The 18,449-nt window shown below is 32.2% G+C and overlaps 4 protein-coding genes across 4 annotated transcripts; 2 read left to right on the top strand and 2 right to left on the bottom strand.

The window, feature by feature from the left end:
* Nucleotides 1-4,818: 4,818 nt before the first annotated feature.
* LOTGIDRAFT_170463 (hypothetical protein) lies at nucleotides 4,819-6,482 on the top strand (the record flags this gene model as incomplete). Its single annotated transcript, XM_009069115.1, has 2 exons — nucleotides 4,819-5,812; nucleotides 5,938-6,482. 2 exons carry the CDS (start codon nucleotides 4,819-4,821, stop codon nucleotides 6,480-6,482), a joined length of 1,539 nt encoding a protein of 512 aa, XP_009067363.1.
* Nucleotides 6,483-6,596: 114 nt separating this feature from the next.
* Nucleotides 6,597-7,220, top strand: LOTGIDRAFT_170462 (hypothetical protein; the record flags this gene model as incomplete). Its single annotated transcript, XM_009069114.1, has 1 exon — nucleotides 6,597-7,220. One exon carries the CDS (start codon nucleotides 6,597-6,599, stop codon nucleotides 7,218-7,220), a length of 624 nt encoding a protein of 207 aa, XP_009067362.1.
* Nucleotides 7,221-8,896: 1,676 nt separating this feature from the next.
* On the bottom strand, nucleotides 8,897-9,878 carry LOTGIDRAFT_170461 (hypothetical protein; the record flags this gene model as incomplete). Its single annotated transcript, XM_009069113.1, has 2 exons — nucleotides 8,897-9,600; nucleotides 9,680-9,878. The coding sequence occupies 2 exons, from the start codon at nucleotides 9,876-9,878 to the stop codon at nucleotides 8,897-8,899; spliced, it is 903 nt and encodes a 300-aa protein (XP_009067361.1).
* A 5,123-nt stretch (nucleotides 9,879-15,001) lies between these two features.
* On the bottom strand, nucleotides 15,002-18,288 carry LOTGIDRAFT_170460 (hypothetical protein; the record flags this gene model as incomplete). Its single annotated transcript, XM_009069112.1, has 4 exons — nucleotides 15,002-15,604; nucleotides 16,478-16,665; nucleotides 17,159-17,311; nucleotides 17,910-18,288. 4 exons carry the CDS (start codon nucleotides 18,286-18,288, stop codon nucleotides 15,002-15,004), a joined length of 1,323 nt encoding a protein of 440 aa, XP_009067360.1.
* Between the last annotated feature and the right edge of the window lie 161 nt (nucleotides 18,289-18,449).

Below are 18,449 nucleotides of genomic sequence, written 5' to 3'. Positions count from 1 at the left end.
ACCAAAAAATTGAAAATTTTAAACTTGGCCAAGAGTCTTTGTTTATCAGTGGACTTACCTGGTGTCAAAACTATACAACAGAATCCCTCTATAGTCTAATAAATCAATAAAACTAAGTAATAATTCATTAAACTTGGTAATTTTCAATAATTATTTAGTTTAATGAATGTATCATGTTATATAGAAATTCTATTCTTTAGTCATGAAACCTGTTAAGTCCAACTGATGATTATATACACTTGTTGACCAAGTTTGAGACTGTAAATTCCATGTCCTTTCTAAGAGGTAGTGTTCCTTTAATTAGAATTTTAAGATGCATGTTATGATCAGGTCATTTTTTAGAATCCATTCCCTCTGATATTTGCATGTACCAATATTGATTTTCAATTCAATAGATACCTGGATACTGTTTTGCTTTGCATTTTACTCTTAAATTGTCATGTTCGCCATTTCTCTTTACCAATTTGATCCTTCAAATTCTGTTCCTTTAATCCAAAAAATGAGCCACACAGAGCTCTTTTTGCCGGAGAAAGTGAAGAACAAATTTTTTTCAATAAATATTTCCCATTTCTGTGTAGACTTTTTAAGAAAATTTCAGAAATTACAATGACATTATGAAACCTAGTCAAAGAATTTTTACTTTTGTAAATAGATAAGTGTCAATTTTCATTTTCAATGTTTATCATCAAGCTACTGCCATGCTTCAAGTTTTTCACTGCTTTCATATTTTATAGATTTTTATTATAAATTAATTTAATATAAACCTCTAGTGTGTAAAAGGTCAAAGGTTATAGTAGAAATTCATTAGTATCATTATAATCAATGTTATAGTTGTTTTTCTCTAAAGTATGCTATTAAATGGGAATTAAAAGGGATTGTTAAGAATTTTTTGAAATTTTTTATACATACCGGGGACACTGATAGCACCATTCTGATTTTCAATTAGACGTCTATGGTTCATGCAATTCCACTAAAACTAAGTGTCTGATGACGTCATATGCTATGACATAAGGCCCTTGATGTCAACAAGCACATAGTTTTACAGGAATTGCAGGAACCACAGACGTCTGATGGAAAATTGGAATGGTGCAAATTGATGCTATCAGTGTCCCGAATACACATCGAAAATTGAGAAAACCTCTTTACAATCCCTTTAAGCTTTTTTGTCATTTTCATGTGGTTTGTATCCATTTATGAAAGCTTTTGTTTCTTAGTCTTGCTTCATGGTTTTTTTTGTTGTTTTCTTTTCATTATTAACAGCCATGGAAGATCAAGATTGTAGAAGTGACCAATAAATAGAATTTATTTTGATTATAGGAACAGAAGTCAAGTTAACTTCTTGGCATATACCATGTTTTCAAAACTTAAAATAAGACAGACTGAAATTGTTTTTTTTTTTCACAGAAAATAAACATGATCGATTTGTCTATGACATCTCATTTAAGTAAAATATTAAAAATTACATTATTTGTGATGTTTGTTTATTTTTTGTTGAATTGTATATAGATAAATGTATTTAGTGTAAACAAATAAATAATGTTATATAATATCTGGAGGTAATGTGTATCTTATATAATTGTATAGATGTTCTCTCTCTGCCTTATGTCTAATGATAAACTGTCTATTTGCATCCTAATACACATCCCGTAGACACCTTATATTGTCTGAATTTGATGCAAGAGTATTTGCAATTATTAGTTAATAACACAAGTAAAATGATTCATGGAGTACCTAGTTGTTCCTTCTATACAGTGCTTCGTTTGCAAATAGACATTTTATTATATATCCTGTCTGTGTCTGTAGTTCCAATGGCATCAGGAAATCTGTGTTTACTTGAAATAAAACATACAAACATACCCTGACTCTTATTACTAGTATGATCGTACATGTCACTTAATGGAGATCGCGGTCGCACTTATGTGGACCCTTTGATGTTTTTGCATCCTCTTTTGACCCATTCCATTCTGAAATTCTGTTTTTTATCAAAATACATTCTGCCATTAAGGTAAGACGTGGGTCAAGAAAGCTATTTTCAAAAGTTATTGATGGATTTTGATGAAATTTGCACTGGTAATAACCATGTCAAATTGTATTAAGATAGGTTAAATAGTTTATGAGTTATGTCAGGTAGAACATGACCACCCACCTCCTTAACATTACGTGTTTTAGGAAAAGGAATTTTTGTAAATTTTACGTTATAAGTTTGAGTTTTAGATTCTTATGATAACATTATAATATTACTGTACAGGATTATCTATGCTGCAAGACCATATGACCATATTTAACTAAAGGAGACAACATAATACCAGCTGTAAAATTTTTTCACAAATATTTCTAACTTTAAACTTTTGTAATTTTTTTTATATTGAACATATATTGATGAAACTTAGATAATCCTCTCTGGTATTATAAGGAGAATAACCATGCCAAATTTCAAAGCTCTAGCTTGAATAGTTTTTGTGTGGCACCTTTCCTAAGATGGAAAACACATTTTTTTTGTAAATTCGCGTCAAAGATCAAAGACATGAAAATTAAGAATTAAGATCTGTATATTGGATATTAATTGATAGATAAGTACCAGTTAGTATTCAGAAAGGAAAATCACTTTAGAGTACTGATGTTGTTGCTATTCCTGCCCCATATGATTGTCTACCCTCTACGATCACACGCCCATCTTCATCGGAAATAAGAGATAGGGTATGCTCCTTACCGCGATTTTTTTACAATGTTTTCAGATGCTCTGTTCGCTTTTTTAATACGGAGAGTGTCAGATTGAACACAGTTTGCAATGAGAGTGTGATTTGGGCTTAGTATATGTGAAAAATTTCACATATAGAGGAGCGCCCTTTGTTCCAATTGGCAACAGCCAGAATTAACGCAGATTCAAGTGTCTCCTTTCCCACAAATACAGTATTGTTAGCATATCGCCACACTGAAGAATGCAAACCCTCATTTGCATTTTGGGTTAGTTTTCTTTTGCATCTTTCCAGCAAATCAGTGTTGGTCAAATGCTTGAACAAGGGCACAAAGTACTCTGAAACATCTTTGGTTAAAGGGGGGTCATGGGGTTTGCTTTGGCGGTGTACACTAGGGTCGATATTCAGTTCATTGGCTTCTATATAATAACACCAACTTTTGTCGCACCAATGATGTCTAGGTTCATCCTCTGTTGATAGGCTGTGGAAAAAGATGGCCCAAATTGCATTTTTCATGCTGATGACATTGTCACTATGATTCTAAATTTTCCATTAGCTTTGGCTTCTGCCATTGCATTTTTTGATATAGTTTCCAAGCCTTTGTACATGCGCTTTGATACGTGGTTAATGCACTCTTCTTTTTCAATTTGCACATTATTCCCATATGGTTTGAGTTTGCACAGGGTATCAAATGTGGATGAATCTCCATCGCTTAGCATTGTAGTGTATTGAAATCCGTGATCTTTTGATCTTGACCAGAGTTTTTTAGCAATTTCTGTTTCCATGGATCCAGAAGATCCATCATAATTTTTTTTGCAGTTTGGTTCATGTTTTTGAATCCATAGATCCTTATCTGGCCCGGTTAGTTTGCTTCCATGCACACTGCAGGCGTGACAATACTTTGATAATATGTCGTAATCTATGATGAGACCTGACATCACGTGGATAACAAATCCAATCCCATAATTTGAAGTATATCCAAGATCCATCATAGCTGACTAAAAGATTTATTATATCTCCATCATTTCCACAATCTCTCTCAATGTCTCGCATAATTGAATGTGCATCAGACAAATTTTTTGAATCAACCTCTTTCAATTGCGTATTAAGTTTATGGGAAATATCATTATAAGTTTTGTGATGCAGACTACCCAATATTCCAACATCTGCAGTAAATTTAGATAATGGGAGACATCCAATTCCAATGTCTTTGGATCCTAAAACTAATCTATGATTTATTTCAAATGGTTTCTTTGATTTAGGGCTTTGTGCTTGACCAGCAACATCATTAATGTGAGGACTTGACCAATATTTTTTTTCGTAAGGACAGTGAGAACATTCCAGATAAATTTCAGTTGAGTAGAGTAGTATATGAGCTTATAGATTGGTCGCATAGGGGGATTCCCCATTCCATTTCATTTCATGGGGAAAATGCAACCAATATATAAGCTCCCAAAAAGACCTAAAATCCCTACATTTCATAAATTCTTTCACCTAAATTCCCTTCATTTCATAAATTCTTACAGACCTAAACTCCCTATAAATTATTACATCCTAAATTCCCTACATTTCATACACTAAAAACACCTTCAATCAATTTCCTACATTCCATCAAAAAAGAGAGTATATGAGCTTATAGATTGGTCGCATAGGGAATTCCCCATTCCATTTCATGTCATGGCTATAAGCTCCCAAAAAAGACCTAAATTCCCTACATTTCATAAATTCTTACACCAAAAAACACCTTCAATCAATTTCCTACATTCCATCAAAAAAAGGCATATTAAAATAATGTAGAAGGGAGAAAAAACAATTTTCTACTCAAATTTTAAACCTTAAAAATGGCAAATAAAATACTAGATCCAATCTTTAGATTATACGATCCGATTCGCTATTCATTTAACAAGAAAAAAGAGGATTATATTATCATCTCCCCCACTGTTGGTTCTAAATCCCAATTGAATGATGGTGGTAGAATTACCTTCGAAATAAATTCATTATCGAATTGGTTGCTTCTTTCCGATGCGATTTCAAAATTAAAGATGGAACTCCCAATGAAAATCGTGTTCCACAAACAAATACAACGTTAGAAAACGTTTTCTTTCCATCTTTATTTAGCGAGATGGTTTTGGAAGCTGGTTCAGATCCGATAGAAACAATCAAACATCCTGGGGAATTCGACACAATGTTGAAAACAGTTTTATATCCTAAAGATTTCGATTCAGTCTCAGGTTGGATACCCGATGTTGGTGATTGGAGTATTTTAAAGGAACCGGTAAGAAATCTTGCAAATGATGCTGATTTAGCTAGAGTGAGAGTTGTTGCTCGAAACACGATAGAAAGGGTAGGACGAGCAGCTAATTATGGATTCGAAAAACGAGTACTTCAGTATAATAATGTTGTTGAGAATAATAGGTGGGGTAATTACGTAAATTGGAAATTATATCCTTTATTCTGTCTGTTGGAACACAGAAAAGTTTCCATAGGATTACCATATAAAATTCATCTACAAAGAGAAATCAATGATGATAAGATATTCTTTGGAGAGAATGGTTCAGATACAAAATTAGAAATAACGAATCTCCAACTTTTCATACCCGTAATAACACCATTAATTGAAGTAGAAACGAGAATATTCAACTCGTTAACTAAAGATATTGAAATAGCTTTTCTTCATTGTAATACGGTAGGTAGCACGACTTTAAGTGGTGAATCCACCACATGGCCAATCACCAACACTATTAAACCAGCAAGATATTTAATGGTTGGTTTCAAGAACTTACCAGATTTTCAAACGAATAACAATAATGTCTTTAGATTGGCAATGAACCAAACTCAAGATCCTTTAATCCATAAAGTTCAAGTAAGATTAAATAACGATAATTATCCTAACCAACCTTTAACAATTAATCCAACCACAAAGGATTATAATGAATTGTATAGAAACTATAAAAATATGTGTGAATTATTTGGAAATCTACCTCAGTTAGAATATGTATATTTTGCAATTAATCACCCAATCTTCTGTTTTGATCTATCAGCTCACCAAGGAGATCTTTTCAAAACAGGAGTGAACATAAATATTCATATTGAAAAAACACAAGGAGATGTAACAGGTTATTGTTTATTATTGGAAGAAGCAAAACATTTAATTAAAATAGCAGATAGAAGAATGATAAGAATTGAGTAAAAAATATACCCTTAAAAATGAAGGTAGAAACTTTAGTTATGTAAATAATAGAAGCTGTTGAAACAGATTGCCCTACGGTAATAACTTTCAACGGTAAAAAAATCAACATAACTAAAAAACTCATTGATAAATACAAATATTGTAAAGTCAGAGACGATATAGATTTAGAAAGAATTGATACAAATGTAAAAAAAGGTGGATTTATATTTTCCCTACCTTTAATATTTGCTGGTATTACCGCGGCGGCTACAGTGGCTGGTGCTACAGCTGGTGGAGTAAGCGTTGCCAACGAAAAGAAAGCAGCTGCAGTAACAGCAGCTGAAGAACATAGACATAATTTAAAAATGGAAAAGTTGGCCAAAGGTTCAGGAGTGGGAGAAATGATAGGCACAGTGAAAGAATTTGGAAAAAGATTTAGTGAAGAAACCAAGAAAACTGTTAAACAAGGATTAAATAAATTAGTAGATGGTACTGACACAGGAGAAATCAAAGTCAAACATAAGGGTAATGGAATATTTTTAAAAAACATACGCACTGGAGAAGGAATATATCTTTCAAAGTATAAAGGAGAAGGAGTGATTTTTGGAACAAATTAAAATAATAAAAAATGGGTAAAAAATTTAATCATTCAGAAATATTTCCTAATAACCCAATGCTCATGTGTATATGCGGTAGTTCCGGTTCTGGGAAAAACTCATCTCACTTTTAACATGTTGACAACACTAAACCTTTTAGATTTCGATTCTTTGTATATCTACACAACAACACCAGAGCAATCGTATTATCAATTCCTCAAAGCTTTAGAATATCTACCAAAGAAAGATGTTCAAGACCTATTTCAATATTACGAAGAAAACGAAGAAGAAGTGGAAATAAAAGATTTCATAGTTAACTACATCGAAGGAAAGAAACCAACGGATATAAAAGTTTTTCTTACGAAAAATGTTAATGATCTAGATTTGTCTAAAATTGATAGCGAGCGAAAGAACTTACTAGTGTTTGACGACTGCGTAGCGCAAAGAAATCAAGCCGTTCAACAAGAATTCTTCACGAAAGGAAGACATCACAACTGTCACTGCATATACCAATCCCAATCTTTTTACGGGATGGATTCTATGTTCATTAGAAAAAATGCAAATTGGTTTTTATTATTTGAATTAAACGACAAAGATTTATCTCAAATCGTTGAATCGATAAATCACGGAATGGACAGAGATACATTCAAAAAAGTTTGTAAAGCTCAATGGAGAAATCCAGATGATTATGGATATGTATTTGTAAATACTAGAAAACCTGCGGGTGAAAGAGTTATGATCGACATTTTATTTTTTTAAAAATGAGTAACGATTGGAATAATATTTTAAAAAGAAATAGAGAATATATCAAAGCTAAGAATAAAATAAAAACCCAAGTTGAAAATAACAGATTACAACAACTCGGATTAACGGAAAATCTACAAACTCTATTTCAACCCATATTAAAATCTCAAGAGGATATTAAAAAGAGACTTATCCCTCCTATAGAACCCTTAGCTCCTATAGAACCTCCCAAAGCGATTGAATATCATGGTATTATAATTAGGACAGTAGATGATGTAAAACATGATTTTTCAAACCCTGACCCAGATTAACCAAAGAGCATTTCACCAATCATTGATGAAGCAGGGTTACGGTTTAATGGATTTAGAATAAGATTTAGGGCAAATACCCCCGAATTTATAATCGATACAAAAGATTATATATACACATTAACGAAAGGATTAATAGATTTAATGAATGGCGAGGATGTTGGTATTGCCGATTATAAGGATTTAGTAGCATACTCGAAATTTGTAGATGCAATAAGAAAGTCGGGACCCGAAACAAGAAGATCGATAGAAGTTAAAATATATAAAAGAGTAATTTAACGTGATGAAGAGGAGTTAGGTGATTATGCTGAAGAGCATCCTCCTATCACACAAGAAATAGACGAATTCGAAGATATGGTATCTGGAGAAGGTATAACGTTTTTATCCGACAACAACGAGGAACTACTTAATAGATTACGAGTAATATTAGCGGCAATGAAGGAAGGACATCGATCGCACAGACAATATAATGAAGTAAGTTGTATATTAAAAAGACTCCTAGAGAAAGGTATCATAGATAAAAATGATTATAAAAGCGTGATTAAAAATGTCAAATAAAGAACAACTATTCGTCATCACCTCGAATAAATCAGACATTAAATTGTCTCTAGACTATGAGTACGAACTCGATCGCAATCAAGACTATGAATTGGGATTAAAGTATTTCTCTGTTTACAATTCCATTAGAAATATCAACGAAAAAAATAATCAAATAAAAATATCAACAGATAATGGAGTTACGTTCAAAACCATAAGTTTACTACCAGGAAGCTACGAATACATAGCCATTAACGAATACCTATCTGAATATGGTCAATATAGTGTCAATGGTAAAAAGGTAATTTGAATCTGAACAAAATAAAATTGATATTAAGAAATAATAGTCAAGTTGATTTCAACGTAGAAAATCCATTAAATACGTTACCAGGATTTGATAAACGAGTATACACCCAATCCACTTTAGCACCACACAAAGCTAATATCGAGAATGATATTGATGTGATAAATATACATTGCAATTTGATAAACGGTGGATTTTTCAATAAATACAAACGTCAGATTATTTACAGTCTTCCAACATTCACTGTACCGATAGGATATAGAATTATAGAGAAACCATTTCAAACGACGTATTTACCACTTAATTCCTTTATGATTAAAGATATAAATCTGGAAATCAAAGATGGTAAAAATAGGTTTATAGATTTTGGTAACGAGGAAATTGTTATTCAACTTCATTTAAAACAGAATCTTCATTCTCTTCTTTAATAGTTAGATAATCGTAATCATCAAATTCATAGTTTTCATCTATGTTTAATTCTTTTCCGTCGTTGTAAGGATGCATAATTCCTTCACTGCTTGGTGCTTTTCTCTTAACGAGATTCAGATAACTTCTGAAAACTTTCTTTTGTTTTTCATTAGGAATAACGTTTTCTTTTCTTTTAGAATACCGTCGGAAGTTAGAATGATATTGTATTTTACTTTTGGCGCTAAATATAAACCAAATATGATTCCACCATCACCATAATCCTTCTTCCCTTTGCTATATTCGTTTTCAGACACCAACCCAGCTTCATTTAATTTATCCCAATTGCTAGACGAAATGTATAAACTATCAGTATCTGTATAGTATATTTCCGGCTTATAAAATCCATCTATTACGTGAATGAAATTGTTCATTATTTTTTTACTGTGAGATAATATAAATGCACCTGAATGAGCGGGTGTTAATCTAGTAAAATCCTTTGGAGGAACAAACTCTTTTTCTCCTTCATTCATCTCAACTATATATTGACTATCATTTACTTTTTCATAGCTTTTGACGTGTGAATCGAAGTTGGCTTTAAAAGTCGCTTCACTCCATAGATGTCTCGATGTATTTATATCATTCTGAATAGATTTACCGTATAAGGAATTACCTAATAATTTCATGCAATTACTAGCAACCATATCTCCTTCTTTTTTGTATTTATTCCTTAATTCCTTCAAAATTAAAATATAAACTCTGTATGGTGGAGTTTTAAAATTTTCTTCGTATACTATTCCATCTAATATTTTAATAATTTTACCACCGGATTTCACTATTTCTTGAATATCAACCGATGTTAAAAACGTCGTGGCAGAAACCATTTCTGAATCTGATTTTAGTGCCAGTTTCCTTCTTACCTATTCTATTCGTAAAATTTATTTTATCTTTAGCTGGTATGGGTTGAAAGAACATGTTGGTAGGATATTCAAACCAGACTTTAAAAATAGCAGTTCTAGGTCTGAATTTTTGTTTATTGAAGAGTTTTACAAATTCTTTTTCTTCTTCTGGTAGAAAAGGTCTGGCACTTTCCGCTTTAGGATATTCACCTTCTGTCATGGCGGAAGCGTACAACCCATTAGCGTCAAATGCCATCAGTTTAGAATAGTCCAGTTCTTTGAGTTTAGCGTGAACTTCCGTTTTATCTTTTGAGTTAACACTGTATTCTTTGAATAAATCTATTATTCCTTCAGTGTCACTTTCATTGTATACTTATAATATGGCGCAGATCTCATTCATTTTATCCGTTTCAAATGATTTTCGATTTGCCGAAACTCTTCCTAATTTAATACTTTGTCTGATAAAATATCTTATAAAAGGGTGAGTATGTGAGTAAACTTTTTTCTACGTTTTGTTTTTCCGTATGTTTCGGAACCATTCTAGTAGTTTCATACCATTCTTCTTCAACCATTTCTTTATCGTAATGATACAAATAATACCAACCCTTTAAAGATAAAGAAGGAGCCGTTAGATTATTGGAAACGTTTTGGAAGACAGTTTTTTTCATTGCTTGATTGTATTTTATCAAACAAGCTCCGAGACATAACGTATCTCTTTTAGCGTAAGGTTCCCATTCGTGTCTTAAAGATTCCCAATTATCTTTAGTGTATTTTGCAATATTAACATCCTCGATCTTTCTCAAATTCATTGGTAGATTAGATGAATTTCCCCATGCCGCTAAACTAGATTTTTCATGTTGATAGGAACATGTGAAATTAATATTTTGCAAATAATAAGATTTCGGGGAAGGGAGGGTTTGATTCTCCCAAATGTACAGGCCTAGGGTGGAGCGGACACTTTATTTAGAAATTAGGATTAAGGGTCTTGATATTGGGTTTTCTTCTGTTCTTATTCTGATCTGAAATTAGAAAAAATAACTCGCCCGAGGCAAGAAGTATAGTATCTGTATAGTATCTGTTATGTACTGATTGTTTTTAGTTTACTATGAACAATATTATCATTTAAGTTCTTATTTTTTGAATATGCAACTATCATTTTCTGCTTATAGACATGGGGGAATTTCTCTTGAAGGCTCTTATAGTGGGCATGAACTATCTTGCTTGCTCGATTGCTGGTTGTATTAAATGGGACAACAAAGGGTGCTATGCCTACATTATGATGAATATTTAGTCCTATAGGTCTTGCTGTATTCAATGTCTTAATCCAATGGGCCTCCCTAGATTGACGGAATTTGGTAGTTTCATCTTCGGGCAAGTCAATTTCTATACGCTCAATTGGGATTAGGGTGAGATCGTCTATTATATGGTCGTCGAGGTTGAAATGATTAGAAACAGGCTTGTCTTTCTTTAATTTGATGTCTGACCTATGAGCATTAAAGCGAGTTCGTAAATTATTCTTAGTTTCTCCTACATATTGTTTGGGGCATTTCTTGCATGAAATTAAATATATTACATTCGAATGTTCACATGTTAGATGTTCCTGGATCGGGTACCTTTTATTCGTAGAGTTGCTTACAAAATAATGAGTTTCTGATATAAAGGGACATGTTTTGCATCTACTGGACAAACATGGAGCACTTCTTAAACCTGGAGGTACTTCGGCATAAAGTCTGTTTTTAGCTGCTATCTGTGCTAAGGTGGAATTTTTTATGTTTCGTAAAAATCGTTTAGAGTACCCACGCTCTTTCAGTTTTGAGAAAACAATCGTACAGGCTTGGTTGAAATCAGAAGATCTTGTACAAATTCGATGAAATCGTAAAACTTGTGACTTAATTATACCAGAAAAGGTATGTTTTGGGTGAAAGGAGCTCTTGTGCAAGAGTTGATGAGTATCAGTTTCTTTGAAATACACTTTAATATCCAGTTTATTTGTTTCTGCTATGGAATCTTCCTTAAAGACTGTGGTATCGAGGAAGTCTATGATTTTGTCACTCACGTTTGCGGTTAGTTTGATAGAAGGATGGTGGTTGTTGAGAATTTCAAAGAATTCCCAAAACTGTTCGATAGAATAAGTCCAAACCATAAAAATGTCATCCAAAAAGCGTCCGTAAAAAAGTGGGTCAAATGGACAGAGGGGCAACACCTCACGTTCCCACTCTGCCATGAAAAGGTTTGCGTACGAAGGGGCGAATCGTTTGCCCATTGCTGTCCCTGAAGTTTGTAAATATGTTTTACCATTAAATGTGAAATCGTTTCGACTAAGACAAATCTCTAAAAGCTGTAGAATTGCATCGTCAGGTCTGTTTGGATCTGGGTTTCTATTAAAAGCTTTACGAACTGCCGTTAAACCAGTAGTGTTATCGATATTGGTATACATAGAAGAAACGTCGATAGAAATTAAAATAGCATTAGAGGGAACTCGAAGATTTTTTATTTTATTGACAAAATCGGTTGTGTCTTTAAGGTAGGCGCGATGTTGGCATGCTAGAGGTAGTAAGAAATGATCAATGTATTCTGACACTGCATATGACTCACTACCACAGTCAGATATAATCGGGCGGCCTTTATGGATTTTATTCGAGATAAACCACTCCTTGGTTGGATTCTTATGGATTTTAGGCAAAGTGTACAAATGTCTCTCGCGACAATCAGGTTTGGCAGACAGATAGTCATATTGTTTCTGTTTGAGATAACTGGTTTTGACTAAATCGGCAAGAATATTATTAATCATGTTAGCAGTTTCTTTGAAAATTGGTTTCGGTAAAATGGCATAATGTTTAGGATTATTCAGTTGATTCTCTGCTTCTGAAACGTAATCCTCCCTATTCAGAATGACACAACATGAACCTTTGTCACTCTTTTTAATAACAATGCTATCGTCTTTCTTAAGTAAGTTTAACGCTTCACGTTCCACTCGTGTGAGATTAGGCTTTTCGTGTGTTATGGAAAGGTTCACTGTTTGGCTATTCATACTCGCAAATGCTTTCAATATTTCAGAATGGATGGCGGCCTGAGGGGGTGTCCACGTGGATTTAGGAATAAATATTGTTCTAGCACCACGTGGGGGGTGGTTTCGAAAAAAATATGTGCAGCTAAGATTTCGTTGAAATCGTTCAATGGATGGTCGGAGATAATTCAAGTTAGCTATCTTTGGTGTGGGAATAAACTTAAGTCCACGGTCTAAGATTGAATGCTGAAGGGGTGTGAGAATTTTGCGGCTCAAGTTAACTACAGTTTGGCCTAGCGGTGGCCTCTCAGTATTTTTATCCCCAGTAATTAGTTTAAAGACTTACTCGATGCTTGAAGCTGGTTTATCCAAAACAAATAGATGCTGTTTGCTGTTTCTGGAGACCAATGAAGATTATCAACTGTTTCGAATTCTTCTTTGTAGGGTGGTACGATTGTTGCGCTGTTGATACTGGACTCCATCATCATGTTGTTGAGAGTGCTGAGGTTCTGTTGTGCTTTCTTCGAGATTTTATTTGAAATGGGTATACATGTGAAGAGGATCTTGGAGTTTGGGAAGGTTTTGTTGGCTGTGGCGATTAATTTCTGGGCTTGGTTAAAGGAGGTCTTTGGTATCTGATCACGGTTGTTGAGGCCTACATGAAGAATTCCTCTAGCTGTTTTTAAAGGGCATTGTGTTAGTTTTTTTACGTTTTTGATCATGATCCAGTTATTAAGGTTAGTCTTTTCTGATCTACTTTTCCTAAACGTTGTAACATTTGATCTATACAATCTGTACCTACAAATATTTCTACTATATTAGTCATGAGTATGTTGTAATGGGATCTGACGGCTTAAAATCTAGAGTCTAATAAAAATCACTTAAATAATTATTATAATCATCTAGCCTTTTCCTCAGTTTTTCCAAATTGACTAAAGTACAACAATAAGGAATGGCTTTATTCGTTTCTTTTTCGCAATAGGTTTCGCAATCCCTTGCGTATAAGCAATAATCGGGAATGGTTGGAAAAACGTTTAGTTTTAGAGGTGAAACTTGCGTTACCGCATTATCATCTTCACAAGTTCTCCATACGTTTTCATCGTAATTATCTTCTATTTCTTTAATGCCCAAAGCTTTGTTATTTCTTCTTATCAAACAGAAATGTTCTTTGTGTAAATAAAAAACCCAATCTAATTCTTCGGTTACTTTCTTTGGTTGAAAATGTCTATGTTTGGGCATATATATTTGAAAATTAGTATTAAATTTCTTATTGAATTCGCAGATTCTAGCAGTTGTCATGACTCCTTTTCTGTTTGATTTTGAAAAAAATTGATGAAATCTTGAAATTCTCTCGTGTGTAGTCTTCGTTTAAAACACGATTAACGCACTTTACAAAGCAGTATCCATCGCTCGGTATATAACAATTTATACCGATATATTCTTTTATCTTTTTGAGTAGGGTAACACCACTACCCTTTTTTGATCTTTTTATTTCTTTGAAATTGTTTTTATGGAAAATCATTTTTCCTGTGAAATACCAATCGGAGGCATCCGATTTATTATCCACTGCAGCGAAGAAATTGACAAAAGTTTTGGTATTAAAACCTACAAATTTCATGTCTTGTTTGTATTTTCCATCTTGAGTTATCTCTCCAACTATTTCAATTTGCCCTTTAAATGTTATAAATTCATCAGAGATAAGGTCAATCACATCGGAAAAAAGTTCATTTGATATGAATTTATCATTTTTTTTCATATTTTTTAATTCATCAGAGATAATCTTGTCAATAATATCGTCTAAAATTTTCATTGATATGAATTTTTTATCGTCTACAATTTCAATTTTATTCATATTTTTAAAGCAACTATTTTTAACTAGGAATTTTTAACTTTTATTGATGATATTTCTACATCAAATTTATCTAAAAATTTCATTGAATTCTTCTAATTCTTCAATAGTTATGTTCTTATCTTCTCTAGATCTTTCGAAAAATATAAACAATTTATTAAGATATGTATTTAAAATTTTTGTTTTCCTTTTATAATGAGCTTTCTGTTTTGATGTAAAACCTAAAGTAATCAAACCACAAGATGAAGTTTGAACGGCAGTGAACGCGGCTAATACAGTTGGGACAATTATTGGAAGCATTAATCCACCGGTTACGGCTGTTGCCACCGTTATCCCTATTGTTAAAACTGTACTTAATGTTTTGAAAACAGAATCGACTCTACTCCATGTTTTTCTGCATTTGTTGAATTGTTTTAGTTTTTCTTTTAGTTCATTTTGTTTTTCTATCATGTAGTTTTGTCTACTTTCGAGTTCCATTTTTAGGTAATTAAATTAAGTGAACTTCTGATAAAGCTGCTAGGTGTTTATTAATAACAACTCGTATAATTACTAACGATATTTGTTCTTTCGAATCATTAATCTTATTCAGATGAACTGAAAAATACGGTTTTTCAATATAGATTGATATATTAACATATGCATCATCTCTTATTAAAAATTTTTGACTTTGTTGACTTAATATATGAATATCGATTGAGGTAAATACATCATTAATAACAAAATATAGTTTTACGTATTCAAAGTCTGTTGCTCGTAAAAACTCATAATGGCTTATATCTTTTTTTTCTGGTTCTGGATTTCTAATAATATTCATTGATGGTGGAGTCTCCGTCTCCAATAACATATCAAAATCATTCAATATAAATTGATCTTCATTATCTGGTATGATTAACATTCTAAACCTATCTATATATTTTCCACTCGTTTTAATTTCATATAAGTGATTAACCTTGGTGTTTTCGTCGTTAATTTCTAATTCTTTAGTTTCTACATTTTTTGTACCATTGATAAACTGAAGAACTTTACGAGCGTTGAATTTTTTATTAGATAATGATGTATCTTGTCTGAAGAATAATGAATCAACTTTTACCTGAAAAGAAAAAGTAATTTCAATTATAAGTTTTCCATTGAAATAAAAATATGTTGGAAAATTACTATCAAACATTCCATTGGGAAATTTAATATTAGAAGGTTTATATATTCTAATATTTGCTGTAAATCCATATTTTTTAATTTCATAGTCTTTTGATTTATCAATATTATCAGTAATAGAAGGATCAACACGACTCTCATCTAAACCTCCAAATGGAAGATTGAAGTAATATGATTCTTTCTTGAGAAACTTTTTTTCTAATGCGACTATTTTTTTGTTTTAAAACTAGGTTATTAATAGTGCTTATCTGTTGTTGAATAACACTATCATCAATGTTCTGTATTTGTTGATGAATATAGGTTTTGATTTCGCTATCATCAATATTTTGTATTTGTTGTTGAATAACAATATCAATATTTTGTATTTGTTTTTTAATATTTGTTAGTTCTTTTTGTAATTCACTGTTAAGTTTAGTTTCCAGAGCATTTAATTCCTGTTGAAACTTATCTTCATTTTCATCAGGAATGTTATCTATCAATTGTTGAATGTCTAATTTTTGTTTTGCAATCTTATCCTCTAATTTAGATATTAATGAAATTAAATTTTGTAACTCAGTTTTGTTCACTACGTTGACCAATTCTTTTTGAATAAAACTTATTAATCTTTGTACCTCTTGTTGCAGTTTAGTATCATTTTTATTATTTAGTTGACGCATAAAGTCTGTTTTTAGCTGCTATCTGTGCTAAGGTGGAATTTTTTATGTTTCGTAAAAATCGTTTTAGTATCATTAACAAAATTTTTATTATTTAGTTGACGTTTGAAGAATCTTTTCACATTATTTATTTTATTTTCTAAATGGTTTTTATTTACTTCAATTGAATTTATTTGTTCCCGTAAATATTTCTTGTGAATGGCATCATTATCGTTTTCCGGAGACTTTAAATTAGTTATGCTAAAGTTGTTCATATCTAAATCACCTTGAAGAGTGTCTCCGATTTGATCCAGGAAGTAAGGTTTTGCTTTACTTATCCACGCTGTAGTGTTAGGTTTTTTGGTTTCTAAAGATAAAGAACCTAATCCAAACTTATTCGCCATTTTTATTGAGTTAAATTTATTATAATTTCTTCAAACTGTTTTCCTAAACTCAACTGATATAAAACCCAAAGTGAAAGTTGACCACAAAACTTTTGTCCCGGTAATTGAATTTGAAATGTTGAACATTTGATTGGTTTATTAGTCAATTGGATTATCTCTTCAGTGGGTTCTAATCCATAAGAATCGAAGAAATAAAAGTCAGAGTCTTTATACAAAGCAGAATGATGAACTCCTTTTTGATCGGAAGTGTGTATATTTGTTATAGCGTAAAATTTACCTTTCTTATATTTCAGATCATTTATTTCATCTCTCATACAATAATAAAACGGTGATATATTTAACTCATTCGCCCATCTCATAAGTTGAAAGTTTGTGGTTGTATCGGTTCCATATTTATCGAGAAATTCATTCATTTTTAAAAGTCGTTTTTTTGAAGTTCGTTTTGATAAAACCTACCTATGATTTGTTCTTTGTCTTGATCGATTAATTCATATGTCGGAGGTGATGTAGTGTTTACTTTATCAACGATAAATATTTCGTTCGTCCAGTATCCAACGTAACCTTTTTCGAATTTACTTTTATATTTGAAAATACGAACTCGATCTCCGACTTTAAATTTGGGTTTGATATTTAAATTCTTTATTTCATTTTCGTACTTTGGTTGCGCGTTAATTGACTTTATAATATTTGGATTACTCGAGGCTTGTGTTGGTGTGACACCTATAGATGAATGAATTTTGTTATTGTATTCATCTACAACCTCTGGTAATATTTTAAGCCATTTTTGAGATTTCAATTCCGTGAACTTTTTTAAATAATTTATTTTTTAGAGTCCTGTTAAATCTTTCAATAACTACAGCTTTAACTTCGTTATGCGTACTGTAAATTTCAAATCCAAGAGATTTCATATTTTTGTTATAAAATTCACTTCCTTTATCTACCCACAGTTTTTCTGGATGTCGGTTAGATTGTTTCATAATCGTTTCAAATGAGTGTTTGACTGATAATCCCGTTTTGTTTTTGAGAGGAATAACCCATACATATCTCGTATATAAATCTATAACTGTTAAGCAATATTTAAATCCTCTTTCGACTGGCATATGAATTAAATCGGCTGACCATATTTCATCTTTTTCAAACACTTTGACTTTTAAAAAGTTTTTAGTTTTTCTAAATTCTTTGTGAATTTCATCCGCTAATCCCATACCTAATTTCATCTTTGCTTTCAAGAGTTTAATGATTAATGCTCTTTGCATTCTCTTTTTGAAAGTTGGATTTGGAATATTTTCAAGTTCGATTATCATTTGTTTGTCTGCTTCGTGTCTGAAGTTTATGTCTTTGTTTCTGTATAAAATATCATGTTTAAACGCAGCGGCGTCAACTCTATTGACTGGTTCTTCCCCTGGTTTGGGTTTATCGTTTTCGTCTAATCGTAGATCTAACCTAGTACCTGGACCGGTGTAATTATGACCGGGAAGATGTTTTTCTCCGGGATATTTCGCCCATGGAAATCCAGGAAGAGAACCCAATGATTTTTGTATATCTCCTGAACCGAAATAAGTTTTTGGAGCGTGAGCGACAATCATTTTTTATCCTATAACTTTAAAACCTTTTCCTTTCCTTTCTTCTAATCTTCTGCTTCGAAGTTCTCTTATTAGTTTCAACTAATTCTTTCAACTCATTAGATTGTTTCACTGTGTCGCTTATACTCTTTCCCGCTTCCGCGATTGAGCCGATGACTTTCGCT

This window comes from Lottia gigantea, assembly GCF_000327385.1.
Source record: "Lottia gigantea unplaced genomic scaffold LOTGIsca_99, whole genome shotgun sequence".
NCBI classification, from domain to species: Eukaryota; Metazoa; Mollusca; class Gastropoda; family Lottiidae; genus Lottia; species Lottia gigantea.
This window is presented reverse-complemented; position numbering and strand designations above follow the sequence as displayed.